At 45.2% G+C, this 22,036-nt stretch overlaps 1 protein-coding gene across 2 annotated transcripts; it reads right to left on the bottom strand.

The window, feature by feature from the left end:
- Positions 1–17,168: 17,168 nt before the first annotated feature.
- On the bottom strand, positions 17,169–21,757 carry LOC125534559 (DNA primase small subunit). Of its 2 annotated transcripts, none has more exons than XM_048697755.1 (17): positions 21,589–21,757; positions 21,297–21,450; positions 20,431–20,481; positions 20,177–20,352; positions 19,999–20,076; positions 19,791–19,902; positions 19,564–19,648; positions 19,439–19,490; positions 19,297–19,358; positions 19,090–19,205; positions 18,881–19,002; positions 18,633–18,701; positions 18,484–18,541; positions 18,106–18,179; positions 17,961–18,009; positions 17,744–17,823; positions 17,169–17,489 (listed from the first exon to the last, which is right to left on the bottom strand). In XM_048697755.1, exons 2-17 carry the CDS (start codon positions 21,403–21,405, stop codon positions 17,427–17,429), a joined length of 1,356 nt encoding a protein of 451 aa, XP_048553712.1. In that variant the 5' UTR covers positions 21,406–21,450; positions 21,589–21,757; the 3' UTR covers positions 17,169–17,426. The 2 variants fall into 2 exon arrangements, with proteins under 2 accessions (XP_048553712.1, XP_048553718.1); XM_048697761.1 differs by having other exon boundaries at positions 21,297–21,435; positions 21,589–21,748.
- Between the last annotated feature and the right edge of the window lie 279 nt (positions 21,758–22,036).

The raw sequence follows: 22,036 nt of genomic DNA on the forward strand, positions 1-22,036 counted from the left end.
GTTTTGCAATATGAATCTTGATGAAACTGAATATGATCTTCCTTTACCTAGAAGGTGTTCTAAAAATTCAGAGTATTTAGATCCTAATGATGAAATTGATGAAAGTGGGATTGAAAGAAATAAAAATCTAGATGTTGCTAAACCCACTATATTGGATTTCAAGGAATTTAATTATGAAAGTTGCTCTTTAATTGATTGTATTTCCTTGTTGCAATCCGTGCTAAATTATCCACATGCTTATAGTCAAAATAAAGCCTTCACCGAACATATTGTTGATGCCTTGATGCAATCTTATGAAGAAAAACTTGAGTTGAAAGTTTCTATCCCTAGAAAACTCTATGATGAGTGGAACCAACTATTAAAATTAAAATTAAAGATCATGACTTTTATGCTTTGTGTGATTTGGGTGCTAGTGTCTCCACTATTCCCAAGACTTTATGTGATTTGCTAGATTTCTGTAATTTTGATGATTGCTCTCTAAACTTGCATCTTGCGGATTCTACTATTAAGAAACCTATGGGAAGGATTAATGATGTTATTATTGTTGCAAATAGGAATAATTTGCCCATAGATTTCATTGTTCTTGATATAGATTGCAATCCTTCTTGCCCTATTATTCTTGGTAGACCTTTCCTTAGAACGGTTGGTGCGATTATTGATATGAAGGAAGGGAATATTAGATTTCAATTTCCATTAAAAAGTCATGTAATGCTTTCCAAGAAAGAAAATAAAATTACCATATGAAACTATCATGAGAGCCACTTATGGATTGCCTACCAAAGATGGCAATACCTAGATCTATCCTCGCTTTTATGCCTAGCTAGGGGCGTTAAACGATAGCGCTTGTTGGGAGGCAACCCAATTTTATTTTTATTCCTTAATTTTTGCTCCTGTTTAGTAATAAATAAATTATTTAGCCTCTGTTTTGGTTGTGTTTTTTTTAATTAGTGTTTGTGCCAAGTAGAACCGTTGGGAAGACTTGGGGAAAGTCTTGTTGAACTTGCTGTAAAAACAGAAACTTTAGCGCTCACGAGAACTGCTATCATTTTTATTTGAAGAGTGATATTTAGTTAATTCTTTTTGCAGATCATTAATAGATAAATTCCTCACTTACAGAAATTTATTTTAGAATTTTTGGGGTTCCAGATCTTGCGCTAGCTACAGATTACTACAGACTGTTCTGTTTTTGACAGATTCTGTTTTTCGTGTGTTGATTGCTTATTTTGATGAATCTATGGCTAGTAAAATAGTTTATAATCCATAGAGAAGTTGGAATACAGTAGGTTTAACACCAATATAAATAAATAATGAGTTCATTACAGTACCTTGAAGTGGTCTTTTGTTTTCTTTCACTAACGGAGCTCACGAGTTTTCTATTTTGAGTTTTGTGTTGTGAAGTTTTCAAGTTTTGGGTGAATTCTTTTGATGGATTATGGAACAAGGAGTGGCAAGAGCCTAAGCTTGGGGATGCCCATGGCACCCCCAAGATAATCCAAGGACACCAAAAAGTCAAAGCTTGGGGATGCCCCGGAAGGAATCCCCTCTTTCGTCCACTTCCATCGGTAATTTACTTGGAGCTATATTTTTATTCACCAACATGATATGTGTTTTGCTTGGAGCATCTTGTATTATTTGTGTCTTTGTGTCTTAGTATGCCACAATAATCCTTGATGTACACACCTTTTGAGAGATCTATACATGAATTAAAATTTGATAGAATACTCTATGTGCTTCACTTATATCTTTTGAGCTAAGTAGTTTTGCTCTATGTGCTTCACTTATATCTTTTGAGCTAAGTAGTTTTGCTCTATGTGCTTCACTTATATCTTTTGAGCGTTATAATTTTGCTCTATGTGCTTCACTTAGATCTTTTAGAGCACGGTGGTGGATTTGTTTTAAAGAAACTATTGATCTCTCATGCTTCACTTAAACTATTTTGAGAGTCTCTTAATAGCATGGTAATTTGCTTAATAATAATATGCTTGGTATTCAAGATTTGTGAAACTTTCTTTTGAGTGTGTTGAATACTAAGAAAAAAATTGAAGCATGATAATTGTTTTGAGATATGGAGGTGATAATATTAAAGTCATGCTAGTTGAGTAGTTGTGAATTTAAAGAATACTTGTGTTAAAGTTTGTGATTCCCGTAGCATGCACGTATGGTGAACCGTTATGTGATGAAGTCGGAGCATGATTTATTTATTGATTGTCTTCCTTATGAGTGGCGGTCGGGGATGAGCGTTGGTCTTTTCCTACCAATCTATCCCCCTAGGAGCATGCGCGTAATACTTTGCTTTGATAACTTCTAGATTTTTGCAATAAGTTTATGAGTTCTTTATGACTAATGTTGAGTCCATGGATCATACGCACTCTCACCCTTCCACCTTTGCTAGCCTCTCTAATACCGCGCACCTTTCGCCGGTATCATACACCTACCATATACCTTCCTCAAAACAGCCACCATACCTACCTATTATGGCATTTCCATAGCCATTCCGAGATATATTGCCATGCAACTTTCCACCATCTAGTTCATCATGACACATTCATCATTGTCATATTGCTTAGCATGATCATGTAGTTGACATAGTATTTGTGGCAAAGCCACCGTTCATATTTTTTTTCATACTTGTCACTCTTGATTCATTGCATATCCCGGTACACTACTGGAGGCATCCATATAGAGTCATACTTTGTCTTAGAATCGAGTTGTAATCATTGAGTTGTAAATAAATAAAAGTGTGATGATCATCATTTAATAGAGCATTGTCCCAAAAAAAAGAGAAAGGCCAAAGAAAAAAAAGGGCCCAAAAAAAGAGGGAGAAAATAAATAAAAAGGGGCAATGCTACTATCCTTTTACCACACTTGTGCTTCAAAGTAGCACCATGATCTTCATAGTAGAGAGTCTCTCATGTTATCACTTTCATATACTAGTGGGAATTTTACATTATAGAACTTGGCTTGTATATTCCAATGATGGGCTTCCTCAAATTGCCCTAGGTCTTCATGAGCAAGCAAGTTGGATGCACACCCACTAGTTTCTTTTGTTGAGCTTTCATACATTTATAGCTCTAGTGCATCCGTTGCATGGCAATCCCTACTCACTCACATTGATATCTATTGATGGGCATCTCCATAGCCCGTTGATACGCCTAGTTGATGTGAGACTATCTTCCCCTTCTTTTTGTCTTCTTCACAACCACCATTCTATTCCACCTATAGTGCTATATCCATGGCTCACGCTCATGTATTGCGTGAAGATTGAAAAAGTTTTGAAAAAGTTAGAGTATGAAACAATTGCTTGGCTTGTCATCAGGGTTGTGCATGATTTAAATACTTTGTGTGGTGAAGATAGAGCATAGCCAGACTATATAATTTTGTAGGGATAACTTTCTTTGGCCATGTTATTTTGAGAAGACATAATTGCTTTGTTAGTATACTTGAAGTATTATTATTTTTATGTCAATATAAAATTTTGTCTTGAATCTTTCGAATCTGAATATTCATATCACAATTAAGAAGATTTGCATTGAAATTATGCCAAGTAGCACTCCGCATCAAAAATTCTCTTTTTATCATTTACCTACTCGAGGACGAGCAGGAATTAAGCTTGGGGATACCTGATACGTCTCCAACGTATCTATAATTTTTGATTGCTCCATGCTATATTATCTACTGTTTTGGACTATATTGGGCTTTATTTTCCACTTTTATATTATTTTTGAGACTAACCTATTAACCGGAGGCCCAGCCTAGAATTGCTGTTTTTTGCCTATTTTAGTGTTTCGAAGAAACGGAATATCAAACGGAGTCCAAACGGAATAAAATCTTCGGGAACGTGATTTTCTCACTGAACGTGATCCAGGAGATTTGGACCCTACTCCAAGGAGTCAAAGAGGTGGTCATGAGGGTGCCCCCCTAGGGCGCGCCCCCTGCCTCGTGGGCCCCTCGGTGCTCCTCTGACGTACTCCTTCCTCCTATATATACCTACGTACCCCCAAACGATTAGAACAGGAGCCAAAAACCTAATTCCATCGCCGCAACTTTCTGTATCCACGAGATCCCATCTTGGGGCCTGTTCTGGAGCTCCGCCGGAAGAGGGCCGTCATCACGGAGGGCTTCTACATCATCATAGCCTCTCTGATGAAGTGTGAGTAGTTTACCTCAGACCTTCGGGTCCATAGTTAGTAGCTAGATGGCTTCTTCTCTCTCTCTCTTTGAATCTCAATACAAAGTTCCCCCCTCTCTTGTGGAGATCTATTCGATGTAATCTTCTTTTTGCGGTGTGTTTGTTGAGACCGATGAATTGTGGGTTTATGATCAAGTCTATCTATGAATAATATTTGAATCTTGTCGGAGTAAGTAGCCATGGGTAGCCTAGCCGGCTTCCCCTGGCACTTCTGAAAAAGTTACGAGCCCGCCCGGCTCTCAAGAATCCAAGAAATAGGGGCCGCCTTCCCCTAACCGGCTGCGATCAAGGCCGGCTTTCGGAAGGCGGTCCGACTTTAACCCTCATGAGAGGGCCGACTCCAAGAAGCCGGCTGTGAGAAGGCCGACTCCTTCGAACCGGCTCCCCGTAAAGCAGTCAAGACCGTACCCACGAAGTTTGCACCCACCTAACGGCGGTGCGACGGGGCGTGGCTACAGAAGCGCCTGCCACCCCCGAATCTCGGGGCACGCCTGGCACAGTGCGCCGTACGAGGTAGGCATGACCCGTCCGGCGCAGCACTGTAGCCATGTTGACCCTGGCCTCACCCACGACGGGCCGCCAGCGTGGCCCACAGGCGGCGGGCCCCTTAGAGCAGAGAGACGGCCGAAGGCGGCCCCGTTTCCAGCCAGTCGGCCCGAGACGGAGCCGGCTCCCCGCAGCCGGCTCGCCACCTCCCTCGAAGAAGACGCCCCATTAAGGAGACAAGACGCGGTAAGGCTACAGCGATCGTCCGACAGGCGGCGGTACTGTAGCCGCGCTTACCACGATGAAGCTCACGTCAGCAAGATGAAGCCACAGTGACCAGCCACTGACCTGGCCCCGGACAGTGGGGCCTGCCTGTCGACCAAGGAGTTGGCAGCCGGCGGGACCCACCAGTCGGCGGGCCCCAGCAGCCGGCGCAGAAGCCGGCGAGCGCAGTCACAGGCGGCTGGGCCCCGCGCCTAGCCGGATTACCATTGTACCCCCGGGGGGTAGGCCTATATAAACCCCCCGGAGCACCCATGCAAAGGGTTGGACCCCTTGCTAGTTTTAGACTCCACACAAGGAGAAGAAGCAGGCTAGCCGTGCTCTTTCTTCCTCCTCCCCCCAAAACAGCTCAAGGAGCGTTGTGTAGCTACTCGATTCATCTAGAGAGCATGCGGAGACCCCGCAGAGCAGCAGTAGGGGTGTTATCTCCTCGGAGAGCCCCGAAGCTGGGTAAGATCCGCCGGCGCGCATGTCTTCGCCTCATCCCGCTTCCAGGCACCGGCGATGTCTTACTGGTTCCCACAAAGATAAGCCACCCGTTGGCATATGTCGCACCCACCACCCGATATTTGGCGCCCACTGTGGGGCCAGGCGCACCGTCGTCCGGAGACCTGTTCTGGACGGGAACCCTCTTCCTCCCCAGCGAGCGTAGCCAGCCCGGCACGCCCGATGGCGCTTGCCACGACGCGCTGCAAGGTGTCACCAGCGTCTGCGCGGCAAGCGACCTCGCCGATCTCCCCGACGAGACCTTCACCTCCGACGAGCTCGCCTTCGATGCGGGCACTGACCGCCTCGCCAACCTTCTCGGCCAGCTCCACGTCTCCAGCGAGCCCGCTACGGACCTGGAGTCGGTTGGCTCCACCGACCCGATGCCTGTCGACTCCGACACGGCCTCCTACGACGCCTTCCCCACCAACGTCGCGATCTACAACGACCCGCTTCCTCGAGCCGACGGCCACGATGCTGTCACCGCCGAAGTGATGGTTGTCGGCCACGGCGGCCTGGCCGACGAGAGCGCCCGCGACGCCCCGCGCGCGGCGGCCCACGACTTGTCCGCTCCTCTCCCGGCTGACGCCGACGATGAAGCACTGGAAGCACGCCGTCTCGCTCTCCTCGCAGAGGGCCGGAGGCTGGCCTCCGTAAGACGCCTCACTGAGGCCTACCGGCGCGAGGCTGACCGCGCCGCCTTCGGCACGCCGGCCTCGGGCGGGCCAAGCCGGGCCGGCCTTGTCAAGCAACGCGGCGCCGTCATCGCCGACACGCTGGGAGTCGACCGCCCGGTCTATGCCACTCCTCTCGAGAACTTGCATGCCGCCCAGGCGGCCGTAGACGAGCTGGACGGCCTGGAGGCCGAAGACCTCCCCCACATGACCCGGCGCATCCAGCAGTTGATTGACGCCGCCGCGCAGCGGCACGAAGCCGACGCTCGCGCGGAAAGCCTTCCCCCGCGCCGAGAGCACGGCGCGACGTCCCGGACGCTGACTACGAGCAATACCCGCACGCGACGCGAGAAGGAGCCGGCTACCAGCCGCAGCCGGACCCGGATCTCCATCGAGCAGGACGCGGACGGTCATCCCCGAGCCATGGAGTGGCGGGGCGACCCGTCTCCGCCTCCGCCCCGTGGAGAGAGATATCCCGCCTCACCGCCAGTGGCGCACCCGACTCTCAGCGGCCGGCTGGGCTGCCGCGAAGGAATCGGCGAGAACGACGCCCGCCATCGAATCGACCGCCTGGCGCGATCCCTGGCATTGGAAGAAGAAGACGATGTCGGCCCGCCTTGCTTTGGCCCCCGCATCCGCGACTAGCCCTTTCCCAAAGGGTTCTCGCTCCCAAGAGACACGCCCAAGTACAACGGCTCCGTGAAGCCGGAAGATTGGTTGATCGACTACTCCACCGCAGTTAGCATAGCCAACGGCAACCGACGCGTCGCCGTGAAGTACGTGCCCCTCATGCTGCAGGGCACGGCGCGGACCTGGCTCAACAGCCTCAAGCCGCGTAGCATCAACAGCTGGCTGGACTTCACAGAAGCCTTCATCCGCAACTTCACCAGCACCTACAAGCGGGCTCCCAAGCCCAGACAGCTCTCCTTGTGCGTACAAGGCCCCGCCGAGTCCACTCGCGATTACCTCACGCGCTGGGCCGAGCTCCGCAACTCCTGTGAAGGGGTGCACGAGGTGCAAGCCATAGAATACTTCACAGCCGGATGCCGAGAAGGCACCCTCCTCAAGCACAAGCTCCTCTATGACGAGCCGGCTACCCTCGACGAGCTTCTGGACATAGCGGACAAGTACGCCACCGCCGACTCCTCGATGAAGACCGAGCTTCGGGTAGACGCATCCGGAAAGGTGCTCAACCCGGCGCCCAAGACGCCGGCTGGAGAACCCGGCCGACACCCTAACTCGAACGACAACAAGCGCAAGGGCCCCGCGCCGCCTCCCGCTAGCCGGCAGGTGGCCACGGTCGAAGATGCGCCGCCTGAAGAACGACCGGCGCCCAAGAAGCCCAAGGGCGGAAGGCCGGCTTGGCAGCCCGTCTTCTCCTACGAGCAAACCCTCGACGCCCCTTGCAAGTTCCACAGCGGCGCGAAGCCGTCCAACCACACGACCCGGAAGTGCAACTGGCTCACCCGAATCTCTAAGGGCGAGGGCCTCTTGCCGCCTCCGCCTGCCGGCCCGCCGCCTCCGCCTCCGGCCGCTCGGCCCGCAGTCGGAGCCGTGCATGACGAGTTCCCTGAAGAGCAAGCAACCTACATCGTCTTCACCAGCCAGCCCGAAGACCAGCGCAGCAAACGCCGAGAGCACCAGGAAGTCAGCGTGGTCGCTGCCAACCCCGCCGGACACATGCATTGGTCAGAAAAGCCCATCAGCTGGAGCCGGGCCGACCATCCGGAGGTGATGCCGTCTCCCGGCTCTTATGCTTTGGTCCTGGAAGCCACCCTTGCAACGGACAGACACGCCGCCCGCTTCTCCCGTGTGTTGATAGACGGCGGGAGCAGCATCAACATCCTGTATCGTGACACCCTGGAGAAGTTGAACGTCAAGACAAAACAGCTCACGCCCACTCGAACAGTTTTCCACGGCATCGTACCCGGCCTGTCCTGCGCCCCCATTGGCAAAATCAAGATTGATGTACTTTTTGGGGACAAGGAGCATTTCTTCCAGGAAGCGATCTGGTTTGAAGTGGTGGACCTGGAGAGCCCTTACCATGCATTGCTGGGCCGACCCGCTTTGGCCAAGTTCATGGCAGCATTAATGTAGAATAAACCCAATGCTTATGAAGAAGTTTAGCTCTACATTGTTCTTGTAAGTATTTGTTGTCCTTTATAAATGTACTTATACTATCAGCTAATTGTTCATATACCATAACTTTGCAGCTTATTTTCCCTTGGCATCCATTTTGTACACATCAAATATGTTTACTCTTACCAAGATGTTGAATAAAACCAATGGTGTTGAAGATGTTTAGCTCTACATTACTCTTGTCAGTACCTTTTGGTTGTATGATGTACCTACATTTATAGCTAGTTAATTATGTAGCATCACTCTGCATCTTAGCTTAAATAATATCCATTTGTTCCTATATTATCGCTTCTATATTTACTCTTAACAAAATGTAGAATAAAGTCAATGCTTATGAAGAAGACTTTGTGGTAAAATTCTTGAATTGCCCCCCCCCCCCCAACATGGAAAAGGGATTTATAGAGTTGTTCTTCATTACTAAGTAAGTTTGTCCTTCTCGAGCCTTCAAACTTTGTTATGTATATTTAGATAGCAATGACTGCCACTGCTGTTTATTTTTGTCGTTTGCATCAAATTGCATGTTTAAAGTTTATTATGAAGAAGATCATAAACATAAGTTTCTCCTTCTCAATTTTATTTTTAGTTGTACAACCTAGTTACTTATTCATACCGTGTAAGTTAAACTCAATATAGCAAAGTGATCTTCCTTAGCACTGCATGTATGCTTGTGTTCTTGATCTGTAATCCAATGGTGTGGTCAAACTACCAACTCCAGGACAATGTCATATCCTGCTATGTCTTAACTATGAACAATGCATATTATGTTCATATTATTTAAATCGTGTATCTTTATTTATCAATCTGAAATGGGATAAATTGACATTACACTCACCATCGATGCTTATCATTCTTTAGGACTGCATGTATGCTTGTGTTCTTGATCTATAATCCATTGGTGTGGTGAAGCTGGCCACTCCTGCACAATGACATTTCCTGCCATGTCTTAACTGTAAACAATTTTTATTCTATTTTAATCCACGTCTCTTTATTTGCCACTAAGAAATGGGATGAATCGATAGCACTGTTGCTTATATGTGCAAAGCATGTTATCTGTCTGTTTTTTCTCTTTTAGGGTGATATTACTGACGCCAAGAACTGTCATTGATGCTATGCAGCTAGAGTTGGATATAAGCGTCAAACAAGTGCAGTCATCAGCTTGCTTAGCTGCTTGCACTGCAGCTCCCAGGCAAGGCTAACCTTTCTTGAACTGTGTTGAAGTTTTGTTGGTTCTGTATATTATTTTAGGCGGCATGTTTATTTGCACTGGTGGCGACCTTTGATGCCTGGTGTATGTAATTCGCTGTCTGGTTGCGCTTTATAATCGCTGGCAGCGAACTTTTATGCCCAGTGCATGTAATATGCAGTAATTTCTTTGTTGTATAGTCTAGGTGTATTCTTTGTCATGATGCTGTAATTTAATTTCTATATATGTTGTCGTAGCTCCTTTATAAGGCCGTAAGCTTTGACGGAGCGCAATGGGCCTAATCATTCGGTTTATTATATAAAATAATTACGGTAGTAAAACTGGTCCGCCCGCCAGTCGCTATTAATGGGCCGAAACATGGACCATGTCCGGCCAATAGCAGGCCTAGACATAAACTCACCAACTATTAGTTTCGGGCCTTTAACAGGCTGCGTAAACCAGCTGCCTAAGTTGGGCCAAAAAATAGAATGGGCTTTTAACAGTCCGAAAAGTAGATTGGGCCTGAATAGTGTCGGAGGCCCATGCTTGGCCCAACCACAAGACGGGCTGCTAACACGCCAAAAAATGTGGCGGGCCATAGTTGGCCCAATATCATGATGGGTTGTAAGCAGGCCGGATGCAAAGCATGCCATCAATAGGCCCAGTTATCTCACGGGCCTTTATAGTCAGGTTGGGCTAAAATGTATCCACGAAGACTACGGGCCTTTAAGAGGCCGAACGTCACTTCAGCCCAGAAATAGGCCCGCATGCAGCACAGGTCGTTAAATGGCCGAAAGTGAAACCAGGCCGACAACGGCCCATATGTACCAATGGCCATTAACAGGCTGAAAGTAATATTGGCCTGAACTACTACATGGGCCTTTAAGAGGTCGTAGTTCAAATGGGCCCCCAATGGGCCAAAAGCACAGTGCCTATTAATGGACCAGATCATATATGGGTCGTAATTTGGCCCAAAATGTGGCAGACTATTAACAGGCCGGATCTGATGTGGGTTGTCATTTGGCCCAAAACGTGATAGACATCTAACGGGCTGGATCTTATGTGGGCCGTAATTTGGCCCAAACTATGGCAGGCTGTTAACAGGCCGATCCAGTATAGTATGAGAAAATCTTGTGGGCCCTTGGCTGGGCCGGCCTTTTTATCTTAAATGGGCTACTGTTGGGACGAGTCACGTGTCGAGGTATCATAGGCGTGTCCTGTCCATTTGCTGAATGACATCTGTCCCAATGATGAGCCGACACGTGGATCCGCCGGTGAATGAGAATTTTACACATGGAAAATCCCCATTGGTCCGGGATGTTAACAGGTTAACAGATCCAAACCGGAACCCGATAGGTTAACGGCGACCCATTATGATGGATGCCACATGTCGGTTACCCTTGACGAAAGCACTTCCATGACGCGTCATTTATCGTCATGGAAGTGGACACTTCCGTGATGATAATTTTGGTATTGTCATGGAACACTTCTATGACAGCACAGGTATGACTATCTTGATTCTGTCATAAAATCATCATGGATGTACATGCATGACAGAAAACATGACCTACTGTGACAAACATGTATCATCACGGAAGTGATTTTTTGTAGTGGTTAGGAAACCTTAACCATCTTTGATCAACGAGCTAGTTTAGTAGAGGCTTACTAGGGACACGGTGTAGTTTATGTATTCACACATGTATTATGCTTCCGGTCAATACAATTCTAGCATGAATAATAAACATTTATCATGCATGGGAAAAATGATAATAATCATTTTATTATTGCCTCTAGGGCATATTTCCAACAGTTTGTTGATGAGAAGATTGCTACTTCCGAGAAGTTTAGTATAAACTTTTGTGAAAGTTGTCTGCTAAGTTTTGAGAAGATTGCTACGGAGAAGGTTGCTACTCCCGAGAAGTTTGCTATAAACTTCTGTGAAATTTATCTGCGCAGCTGATAAGATTGCTAAGCTCCAAGAAGTTTACTACCGAGAATATTGCTACTTCCGAGAAGTTTGCGATAAACTTGAGAGAAATTTGTTTGCTTTGTAGACAAGATTAATATATCTTAGAGAGTTTGTTATCGAGAAGATTGTGTGTCGGAGACGGCCCCAAAAAAGATTGCTGATGTGAAGCAATTGGTACATGAGGCATCCAAGAAGAAATGACTGTAATTGAGAAGAATGAAGATGAAGTGAAGATGTAGCATATGTTTCGTCATTTCATTTTTCTTCTTTGAGTCATAGGGCCACCGTACTATTAAGAGGGGTATAAGTAATTGGAGACTTATGTCTGTTGTGATGCTTAACCAAAACCTGTCCTATGAGCGTTGAGATAAATATCTGTGTGCTTCAAGACATTTACTTTTCAGCCAGAGATGATGATCTTCTAGGCCGAAAGAGAAATTTTTTGAACTGAGGAGTTAGATTTACTTGTTCCTCGGGTCATTTCTCTCATGGGAAGGATGCGGCTATAAATAGCCACCCCGCACCAATGTTGTTCGTTGGTTGCTCCGCTTGAGATTCTGAGAAGATCGATTGAGCACCTCTCTCCAAGGGATTTGAGTTTAAATCCACAGAGAGAAAATCAAGAGCCGAAAAGTTAGATAGTGGTTGAGCATCCGAGTAGATTTGAGTTGAGAGTTCTTGTGCATATTACTCTTGAGATCTACAACTCTCTAGACAGTTAGACATCTGCTCGAGTGACGAAGAGTAATTATTGTCACCGAGTCAAAGTCTTCAGCAACCATAAGTTATTGTGATTTGCGAAGAGTGACCAACAGTAATTGTAATCATGGAAGACGAAGTCTATTAAAGGTTTGGAGATTTCTGAGAAGAATCTACCACGAGTAAATCAACAAAAGTTCCAGGAACTTGTCGTTGAGGAGAATAGGACGGAGAGAGTTTATATCATGTGCTCAACCACAAGTCCCTCCAACCGGACGTAGCTCTTTTGCAGTAGAGTGAAATGGTCTACCAAATCAGCTGTAGGAGATATGCATTAGATGCAATAATAAAAGTTAATATTTATCTCCAAGTTCGTAATTAATGTTTATATTTTGTGCTACAACTACAATGGTTCTCGAGTCTGTAATAACCACGAGGCTTGGATTAAAAATCATGTGCACGTGTGGTATAATAAATGGTAAAATTGATTCCCAGTATCGCCTCTAAGACTAGCTCGAGTGTCGCATGATGGTTCTATTTTCCTAATCATGGGCATGTCAATGCCGACAACTTTCAGGACACAATGTTAGGAGAACGTTTGCATTGAACTGACCCAATTGTTGTTATGCTATGAGATCCATCTGTCGCAAAGTTAATGGTTTATAACACAAAGAAAAATGTTTTCATAATTCCCTAGGCCATGAGAGTGTTGAGTTCATTATGCTTCATGAACTTTGGGTTTGTCAAACGTCATCCATAACATAGTGGCAATTAGGCAGCTTACGGGTTCACAGAAAAGTATGACAAGGGACTAGATACCTCAAGACTAAGATTTTCTCCTCTGGCGATGGAGAGATATTATTTGGGCCCTCTCGGTGTGACAGTATACATCATCGTCTAGACAGACACAATGTGATTTGATCACAGGGATGCCGAAACATGGGAACAAGAAAAGAGAACAAAGTTGGTAACGAGGAAGCTGACATAGTGAACAAGTTGTTGATTCACGGGGATGCCGATAAATCTCACATCAGTTTTTTGTAACATATCATGAAGCAACAGGAATATCACAAGGTAACTAAAGGTTCACTCGAATATTAATTCATGTGGGTATAGGGGTCAATATGGATGTCAACGGTTCCACTATTGATCATTGACCGGAAGATGTTCCAGTCATGTCTATACTTCACCGAACCTACAGGGTCATGCACTTGAGGATCATATATCTAGTGAGTAGAGGTGGAAGGGAGCCCTCCAAACACACTCCAACTTGATCCTTTGAGCTCTAGCCAAATGGTATGCAATGACCTCCCCCCCTCCCCCTTCTCTCTCTAGCTACTACACGAAATAGTTTTGTAGCACCGCAAGGTTGCCTAGTCTCCGACAAGGATTATTTCTGACGGTGAAGTGCTGCTGGATCGGTGACACCGTATATGTGCAATCGGGTAGAGAGATTGTACGTTCGATCTTCTATCTGAGGTACTGTTCGAGGAAGAAAATTATCGTGGTTGGGAGGTTATAAATCCTAGTTGCGGGAATCTGCACAAACGATCTTCGCCAACTCTTCTTCTGATGTGCTACGAGTTGGTAATGATCAGATCTAACCTTGTGTGCATCTTCATAGTGGTCCTGGGGTGGTGTGTAGGACCTTTTTTATTTTGTGCTGAGTTAACCCTACATCATATGTCGTCATCGAGCACCACTGGTCACATCCTCTCTACTGCAATTCTTTTGGTGGTTTATATTTGGTGTTCTTTGTCCTCGACAGGTATCTATTTGTATACTATGAGTGTTTATCTTCCAAGTTGTTTATCTCAACCAATACAATGTCGTGTAGTATATACATGTTTTTCTTTGTGTTTCTACTGGTTGTGTTGTAGGTGATTTGTTTCTATGTTTCTATGGTCATCGATTATTAATCTACTGCTACCTTGTCATTCTCTTCAGCATTATTTTGATTAGTACTTCCCGGTGGATTTGCATGTTTCTTTTTGAAATAATTTTGTTTTAGAAATAGTTTTATTTCGTAGAACTGCATCTGTTTAGTTCTCCGTTGTGTTGTGCTAGGAGTATTTAAGTTTCGAAAGAAATTTTAAATCTCCAATTCACCCATCCCCTCTGGTTGATATACTCCGGTCCTATAGGGGTGACTATCCGGGCCCAAGGAGGGTCTACCAATGGCACATCCGAGATGTAAAACCACTCCTCCTGCCAGTTTTTATGGTGTCGATGAAGTCCCCCACCCAGCGCCCTGGATCTTGCTGATTGAGGCGCCCCCGCACTTGCACACCTCCGAGTCGTTGTTCTAGGGCTTGACAGTGAAGAACTTCACCAGAGCCCAAATTTGGGCTCGCGGCACAGGATAGCTTCACAGAAAGTTATGAAGCACAAGATGTGGAGGATGGGGTTTGGGGCAAGATGGTGGAACTGAAGGCCGTAGAAATGGAGGTTGTCATGGAGGAAGGGGTGAATTGGTAATCGCAAACTATGTAGGAGATGGGAGACGAAACATACCCGCTCGCCTATACATGGCCGGGGCACCCTAACAGAGTAAAAACCGTCGTCCCTAGCGATGGAAGCAAAGCGAGCAGGAGCGATCTCCGGTGTTAGCAGATAACCTGCCGAGGACAGCTGGTCCGGTGTCATCGTGTTGGTCCTCCACCTCCCCCTTGTTTGGGGGGCGATTCATGGCTCTCCCGGTGTCTTCTTGTTGGCCTTGGGGGGTTTCCCCGCCTGGGTTTGGCTACCCTCTCCGGTCATGGTCAAAAAAGCGGTGGAGAAAGAACGTGCGGAAGTTCTTGAGCTCGGGCACGTGAAGAATGCTTGGACGCAAGAACTCGAAGATGAAGACGAAGATTAGGGAGAATGAGAGCATAACTTGGCTCCTCCTCGCCCCTGGCCTTTTATGGGCGGAGTAATACGCGAAGCGTTAGAGGGATAAATATGTTGTGTGGCAGTAACTCCTGCATTTTCCCATGTCATGTGTCAATCACACGGGGATTGAGGAGGCGGTTTATTAATCATCGTATCGAGGCGCACAATTGCTTTTTTGATAAGACGTGACAATGGTTGGGGCCTTAGGCTGGTCATAGTGGGGAGTAACTTATACTAGTGTCATGCATATGACACTAGTCTAAGTTACTACCTCTATAGTACAAAGTATCTTAGTAGTAGTGTCATAGATTGTTTCATTTATTGCCTTATAGACTCATTTTACCTCGGAAAACGCTATGTTACAGTAACATATTATGTTACTCCAAGCACCTCTCTCCTCATTAAATACTTGGCACATAAGCAAAATTGTCTTGGGGTGTGTTAAGTTACTACCTAAGTTACCCCCACTATGGCTAGCCTTACACACGTCTGCATGTTATGTTGACCATCGAGACGTAAGCACCTCAGAACCACGTGGACTGATGGATGGGATCGGTCTAAGGCTAGTCATAGTGGGAGTAACTTAGCAAGTAACATAGCGCACTCCGAGAAATTTTTGCTTATGTAACATGTAGTTAATGAGAAGTGGTAACATAATATGTTACTGTAACATAGCGCTTTCCAAGACAAGATGAGTCTACGAGCTAATTAATGAAGTCCTCTATGACGCTACTACTATGTTACTACCTCCGTCTCGGTGAATAAGTCATTCGCGTAGTTCTAGGTCGACGATTTAATTATCTAAATATGTATTATATGTGACAAAAAATATATATTTAGAAACTACATCTGTGTAGAAATCCAGTGATATACTTTTCATGACATATAACACATATTTAATTCCTCAAATCGATGACCTAGAACTACGCGAATGACTTATTCACCTAGACGGAGGTAGTACTTTGCACTATGAAGGTAGTAAATTAGACTAGTGTCATATGCATGACACTAGTATAAGTTACTCCCCACTATGACCAGCCTAAGCTGGTGGTGTGAGGTTGGATCCTCATGACACGCCAAGCACGGGAATACTTGATGACTAATTGATGCGTGGGAATATTTCCATCGTCCGGAGACGCACAGAAATAATGAAGGTGGGCATGAAACACCTCACATACAATTAAGCGTTCAAGAAATTGGATACGGAAGAACTCGTTCAACCAATTCTCAAGACCGGCGACTGAAGATGAAGAACATCAGACCATCTCAAAAAATTGAGGAGCGTTCCAGGCTTGAAAACCAGTTCATGGGCTACTGATGATGTCCCGGATAGGGGGGCTCTGACCACATCGTCTCTCAGATAAGTGGGCCGGGCCGGGGACCCCATGTCGGTTCAACAGAGGGGCACATCGAGGTGGCCCATGGCGTATAAAAGGAAGGCTCCTCAAGACATCACGTATACTTCAAAGATATTAGAAGTCGTCTAGAACACATTCTCCTTCTCTCCTTGTACGTAACCGACTAGGATGTGACAAGGTAGGGCACATGGGACAAATGAGGGGACACCGACACACGGATGGGTTAGAGCATCTACAACCAGACTGGGCAAATTCACGCTGCTCCCTCCAGGCGATGTTCTCCATCTTGCAAGTGATGATGGTCAGGACCCCATGAAGTCAGCTGAAGCAGCAACCATGGCAGCAATGGGGGAAGGGATACTTGACTTCGACATCTAAGTTGGCTAAATCGGATGATAGACAAGGACGACAAGACAAACAGGGAGCAAAGTTGGAGGTGGACACTGGCTTATATGCATGGAAGGGAGGACAGGCACGAGAAAAAGGCAATCAATTTGGTGGACTTGGTCAATTTGGAGGCAAAAACCATCCAAGCGCCCCCAAATCATGCTTGGGACGCTTGGGCTGGCTTTGAATGTCTGATTCGATGACCAATTTTGTGACTGGGTTATCCGGTGTTTGGGGAGGAAGGGTCCGGTTGTAGATGCTCTATTTTAAAACACGAGCATCCTCTGTCTTAAGTCAAAGACCTCATGGCACATATGGTGTCGCATAACAAGAATAGCTGATACAATGTACTCCCTCTATAAACTAATATAAGACCTTTTACGTCACTATACTAGTTTACAGAGGGAGTATTAGTCAGTAATATGCTTGCTACGGTAGGCTCTATGCAATAGCGCAGCACCATTTGTTCGTCAAAGTTTAACAGCTTCAAACATAGACACCACGCAAGAACAAGCTGCTAACAATGCATTCGAGCCTGAGCTTGTGAGCCACAGCGGTAGCTGAACAGTTACACGTTCGCCCGTAGAGCAACAAATAGGATGAATGACCTGTGCCCTAGATGAACTCGGGGAGTAGGCACCTCTCGGAAAAGAAGGCTGCCCATGCGACAGAGGCCCTGTCTCTGTTGTACATGGAGCTTTTACCAGCTCAAGGTATTCTTGGACTGTTGAAGCTTTGCACTATAAGCGGTTTCCAGTTCCTCCTACAAAATTACATGGCAAAAGCTGGCATTCAGCAAATAGAAATAGGTGGCCTCATGAACATGTATATAGGAAAATACATTAATATCCACAACATCAAATATATTTCACAATGAATCTAATGAAACTAATTTGGTGTTGTAGATGTTGGTATAATTCTGAGTAGATTTGGTCAAACTTAAAGATGTTTGACTCGGGACAAACCTAGGACTTCAAATATTTTGGAAAGTAGGGAGTAGCAGCAGAGAACGCATACCTTGCAAGCTTTCAGCATCGGTTGAAGAAAGGACGTTCTGAAAAATCTGATGTACTTTTCAAGGGATGTTCTCTCCCAATCTGCAATTCAAAGCAGGATTGTGAGAGGGGGGGGGGTGCAAAATAGGCTGTATGGTACAAGAAGATGTCATTTGCAAGTTCTACAATGATGCACCTTAACACAAACCCGGATAGGTACAAGTTTTTTAGTCACTTACCGTTCTCAGAATCAATCTGCATACCAGCCGCATTGAGCTCTCCTAACAGCTGGCCATGCATGGTAGTTTCAGCAAGTCAGGACACATCATGACGCATCAACAGGCACACATACTATATGTTTATGCTTCGCTCTATACAAGATACCTGTGATAAAGTTGGAACAGCTGTAGGATCAAAATCTTCACAATTGTTGGGATCGATTGGAACGCAAACACGCCCTGGGGAAACAATGAAACAACTGTTAGAAGTGGTGAGGTGACAAAATTATCATTCAGACAGTTGTACAAAGAAAGAACGTAGTTTTTATAATCAAATCATAGCTGAGTCCTCCAAAAGCAAGCAAAGTGAAAGCATAATTGTAGGTATTAAGTGGATGCATACATTTTAAAAGTGTGCATCTTTCATGGAACAGACAAAATAGAACTTCCAATGGACAAAAAGCTCCATGCTGCCTTCTTCATGCATGCAAATTCACACCATATTACATTTAACTAAAATCAGAAACATATTCAGGTTTTCTACCTGTCTTTGGGTGTATGCAGAAGGGGGCCTTCAGTAAATGATTCATGTGCTTTGACACCTGATATACAACAACAGTTTGATTAATAGGCAGAAAATACATCAATATTTCCCTTGCTGCGAACATGCGTCGGTGATAATTTTGCTTTTACCTCCATGTCAAGTCTAGGATACGTGTACGAGAAGACAATCTCTTCTACACATCTGCGAAGCCCCTGCGTCTGAGATGTAGAAGTAATAGTCAGTGTAAGCTGAATTATAAGATGTATTTGTAATTTAAAAATCAGAGTGAATAACTGCACACAACATCCTGATGAAAACTCAAGAAAAATATATACCAATTAATAACTGGCACATATGCAATAGAAGTGAATAGGACTGCAGGCGATTAAACATTAACCTTGTGCTTTCCTGACTGCAAGGTCGTCTTTAACTGCTCCCATCTTGCTGCATTCACATCTTCTTTTGAGATGGAGGATCGTCTATTTCCTTGCCATTTATCATGGAGCTCACTAGCAACATCTAGAAAACAAGCCCTCTCAGGATGGTGTAAAACACATTTCATACTTTATGAACAAGAAATGGTCAATATAAAGTTTTATTTCTTACTTTGGTCTGGAATAAGTTCGAGTATCTTCTGGCACCTCTCCTCGGATGCAAATAGTTGTTGGCTATGTAACAGCTTGTCTTCAAAGAAGCATTTCAGAACATCAGTGTATGACCGTCTGCAGAAGCATAAAGTTTCAGTATAACCAATTTGTACATCACAATTCATACTAACACAACATGCAAGTAGAGAGATGGTTTAGAGCATACGCAAGGAAAGGGTGAAGGACAGGCCCAGTCAACGAAACTTTCTTCAGTGAATTCTCGCCACCCTAAGAAAGAGTAATACAGGGCAACAAATTTCAGAAAGATGGCTCAGGGGTTTCTGGAGTTATGAATTAACAAATACCACCTTATACACACGGAAGTAGTCAGCAATTGCAGACCTTTGCTCATTGCTTAACCTGACAGAAATATAAAGATGAGTTTGACGATCACCAAACAAAGGAAACAAAGAAAAGGTTCTCTTAAACATACTTTCTTGCTCTACTATCACAAACCCAGCAATGGACACCACGGCGACCACTATATACCCACAATATGTGATTGAAACCAAAATCACCTGCAAAAACATACTTTCAACAGTTATTACAGTGAAGCAAACCAAGACAGTTAAAGATTCTGCAACTCAGTTAAGTGTCCAGAATCTTCATAGCATCATGTGAATGCAGTGTGTAAAGTAGTTGCATAACAAAATAACATGCCTCTAAGCGAAGTATCCAGGATTTTGATGACAATGGTCATTAATGGCCAGCAGTCCAGACAGGTGTCAGCTCCAGAGCAGCAGTAGCGAACATCATCATAATCAGATATATCCTGGGAGTATGGACAACGTTCACACTTAGCAACAGTTGCACAAAGATAACAGGACGCGCGCTCATAAGGAGGAAAATAACATGGCATGTTTCTTACTATATCAAAAATAAGTTCCCTTTCCACTGGTACGAAGACATTGTTACCAGACTGGGCGTAGGCATGTCGCTTTGCAGGCTACAAAAAAAATATTTTTATTGGGCAATAGCACACAGCGCATAATATAGAAAATAAATCAAGAGAAACAATTGAAATGTTTAATGATGCTATATCATACATCTACGCTGTAGACAGGTCCAATATCAATCTTGAAAGGGCACTTCTCCTTGATAGAAGTCTCCAGTTCAGCTGCAGTATCAAAGGACTGAAACCGCAGATAGATGTCATTCTCCAGTGTAAACGAAAGCTCCCGACGCCCAATGTATGACTGATCACATCCAGGATGCTTTGCATCTACAGAAAACAATATCCAGTTAACAAAGAGCAGGACACTTAGCATCTGACTGAAGCAGTGAAGGTATGATCACATACCATTTCCGTATGCGAGCCACTTGAAGAAATCACCATATGGGAAGAGCTTTCCTGCAATTGTGATATAATCATCAGCACTATATGGTTTGTAAGATTATTTTTAGTTAACAAGCATTTTATCTATAGTGGGGCAAAAGAGACTGAGTTTCTAAGCACAAGCCAAAAAAATTGTGAGGGAGCAAGCACAAGAAATTGGTAGGAAAGAACTTTTAGAGCGGAGAATTTTTAGCAAGTTGCTTCCACATTTTGAGGCATAAGGACATAACAATAGCAGTACGATCGTGCGTTAAATAATTGTCACTGGAAGAAAGAGTATTCCATTTGGTCTGGTCTTGCCCTGTTTCCTATCAAATGATGGGATTTCGTTTGCCCAAACAGAGGGCACATACTGCATCTATCGACAGGTTCTTCGTAGACCAAAAGATCAATCGGCAGGTGGCCTTCCAAATGAGAATTGCAGCTGTTGCATCTTTCAGCATTTGAAGAGTTGGAAACGACCTTTGAAGGTTATTAAACAAGAGCAGACCGAAGTTGTCTACAGTTCGAGAAGTATGCTAATCAGCTCACAGACTGGGTTTCTCTTTTATTTAGTGTTTTCTTGTTTAATAACCTTGACTTTGAGCTTCTATGCAGTAGGAAAGTCTCCTAATGTTTTTCTTTAGATTAGAAAAAACTTGAAATATCCACACAACTGGAAAATAAGTGCATCAAAACTAAACCTTTGCGTGAAATCTCACACCATGCTTCTGGTATTTTGTAACTAACGCGGTACAAGGAATGCAGATCTACCTCCCATTTCAGCTTATTTTCCCAAACCATCCCACAAATTGGGATCTAGGATGGAATAAATCACTTGGGCACTTTACCGTAGTAGATTCGGAGGTAATCGGCGTTGAAGCCGTCCGGGACCGCGGCGGCGACTTCTTGCCGCTGCTGCGCATCAATCTCCATGGCCTCAACCCTCTCATCCCCCATTTCAGATGAGGAGTAGATCGATCTTGCGCGCTGAAGAAGAATAACCTAGTCAAAGAATGAATGGATGTATTAGATTGGCCGGGTAGAGGAGGACGAGAGGCGAGATGGGGGGAGAATAGGCGCGGCACAAGGGGAGACGGAGGAGGGGAGGCCAGAGGGAGGAGATTGGACAGCTGAAATCACCTGCGTCGTCGTCGCCTTCGCCGCCGCCGCCGAGGGATTCGCCTGCCACTGGCCTCTCGCGTATATTTCTTTCGCTCGGTGGAAATGACGCGCGGCGAGGTAGGGAAGGGCTACGGCGGCGCGCGGCAGGGAGTAGGGAGAGGTGGCGGGAAAAGGGACGCGGTTTGGCGCCAAGAGGCTGCCAATCAGTGTGTATTTATGGGAATTGGGAATTTCGGTATTTGGATGGCCGACGCGAGCCCACCGGACCGGGAAGAGCAGCCTATCGCCCATCCAGGCTTGTGGCTGATCCGAGCCCATATATATTTAAAGGACTTAGATTCATGTAAAAAAAAATCACTTTCCCTCAAAAAAATTGTAAAAAAAATCACTAGTTAAGATCACTCTTTGTAAGGTCACTCTCACCTTCCCACGTTGCGACATATGCGTCACTTGTTGCAATCTGAAA

This window comes from Triticum urartu, chromosome 1 (genome assembly GCF_003073215.2).
Source record: "Triticum urartu cultivar G1812 chromosome 1, Tu2.1, whole genome shotgun sequence".
Taxonomy (NCBI): domain Eukaryota; kingdom Viridiplantae; phylum Streptophyta; class Magnoliopsida; order Poales; family Poaceae; genus Triticum; species Triticum urartu.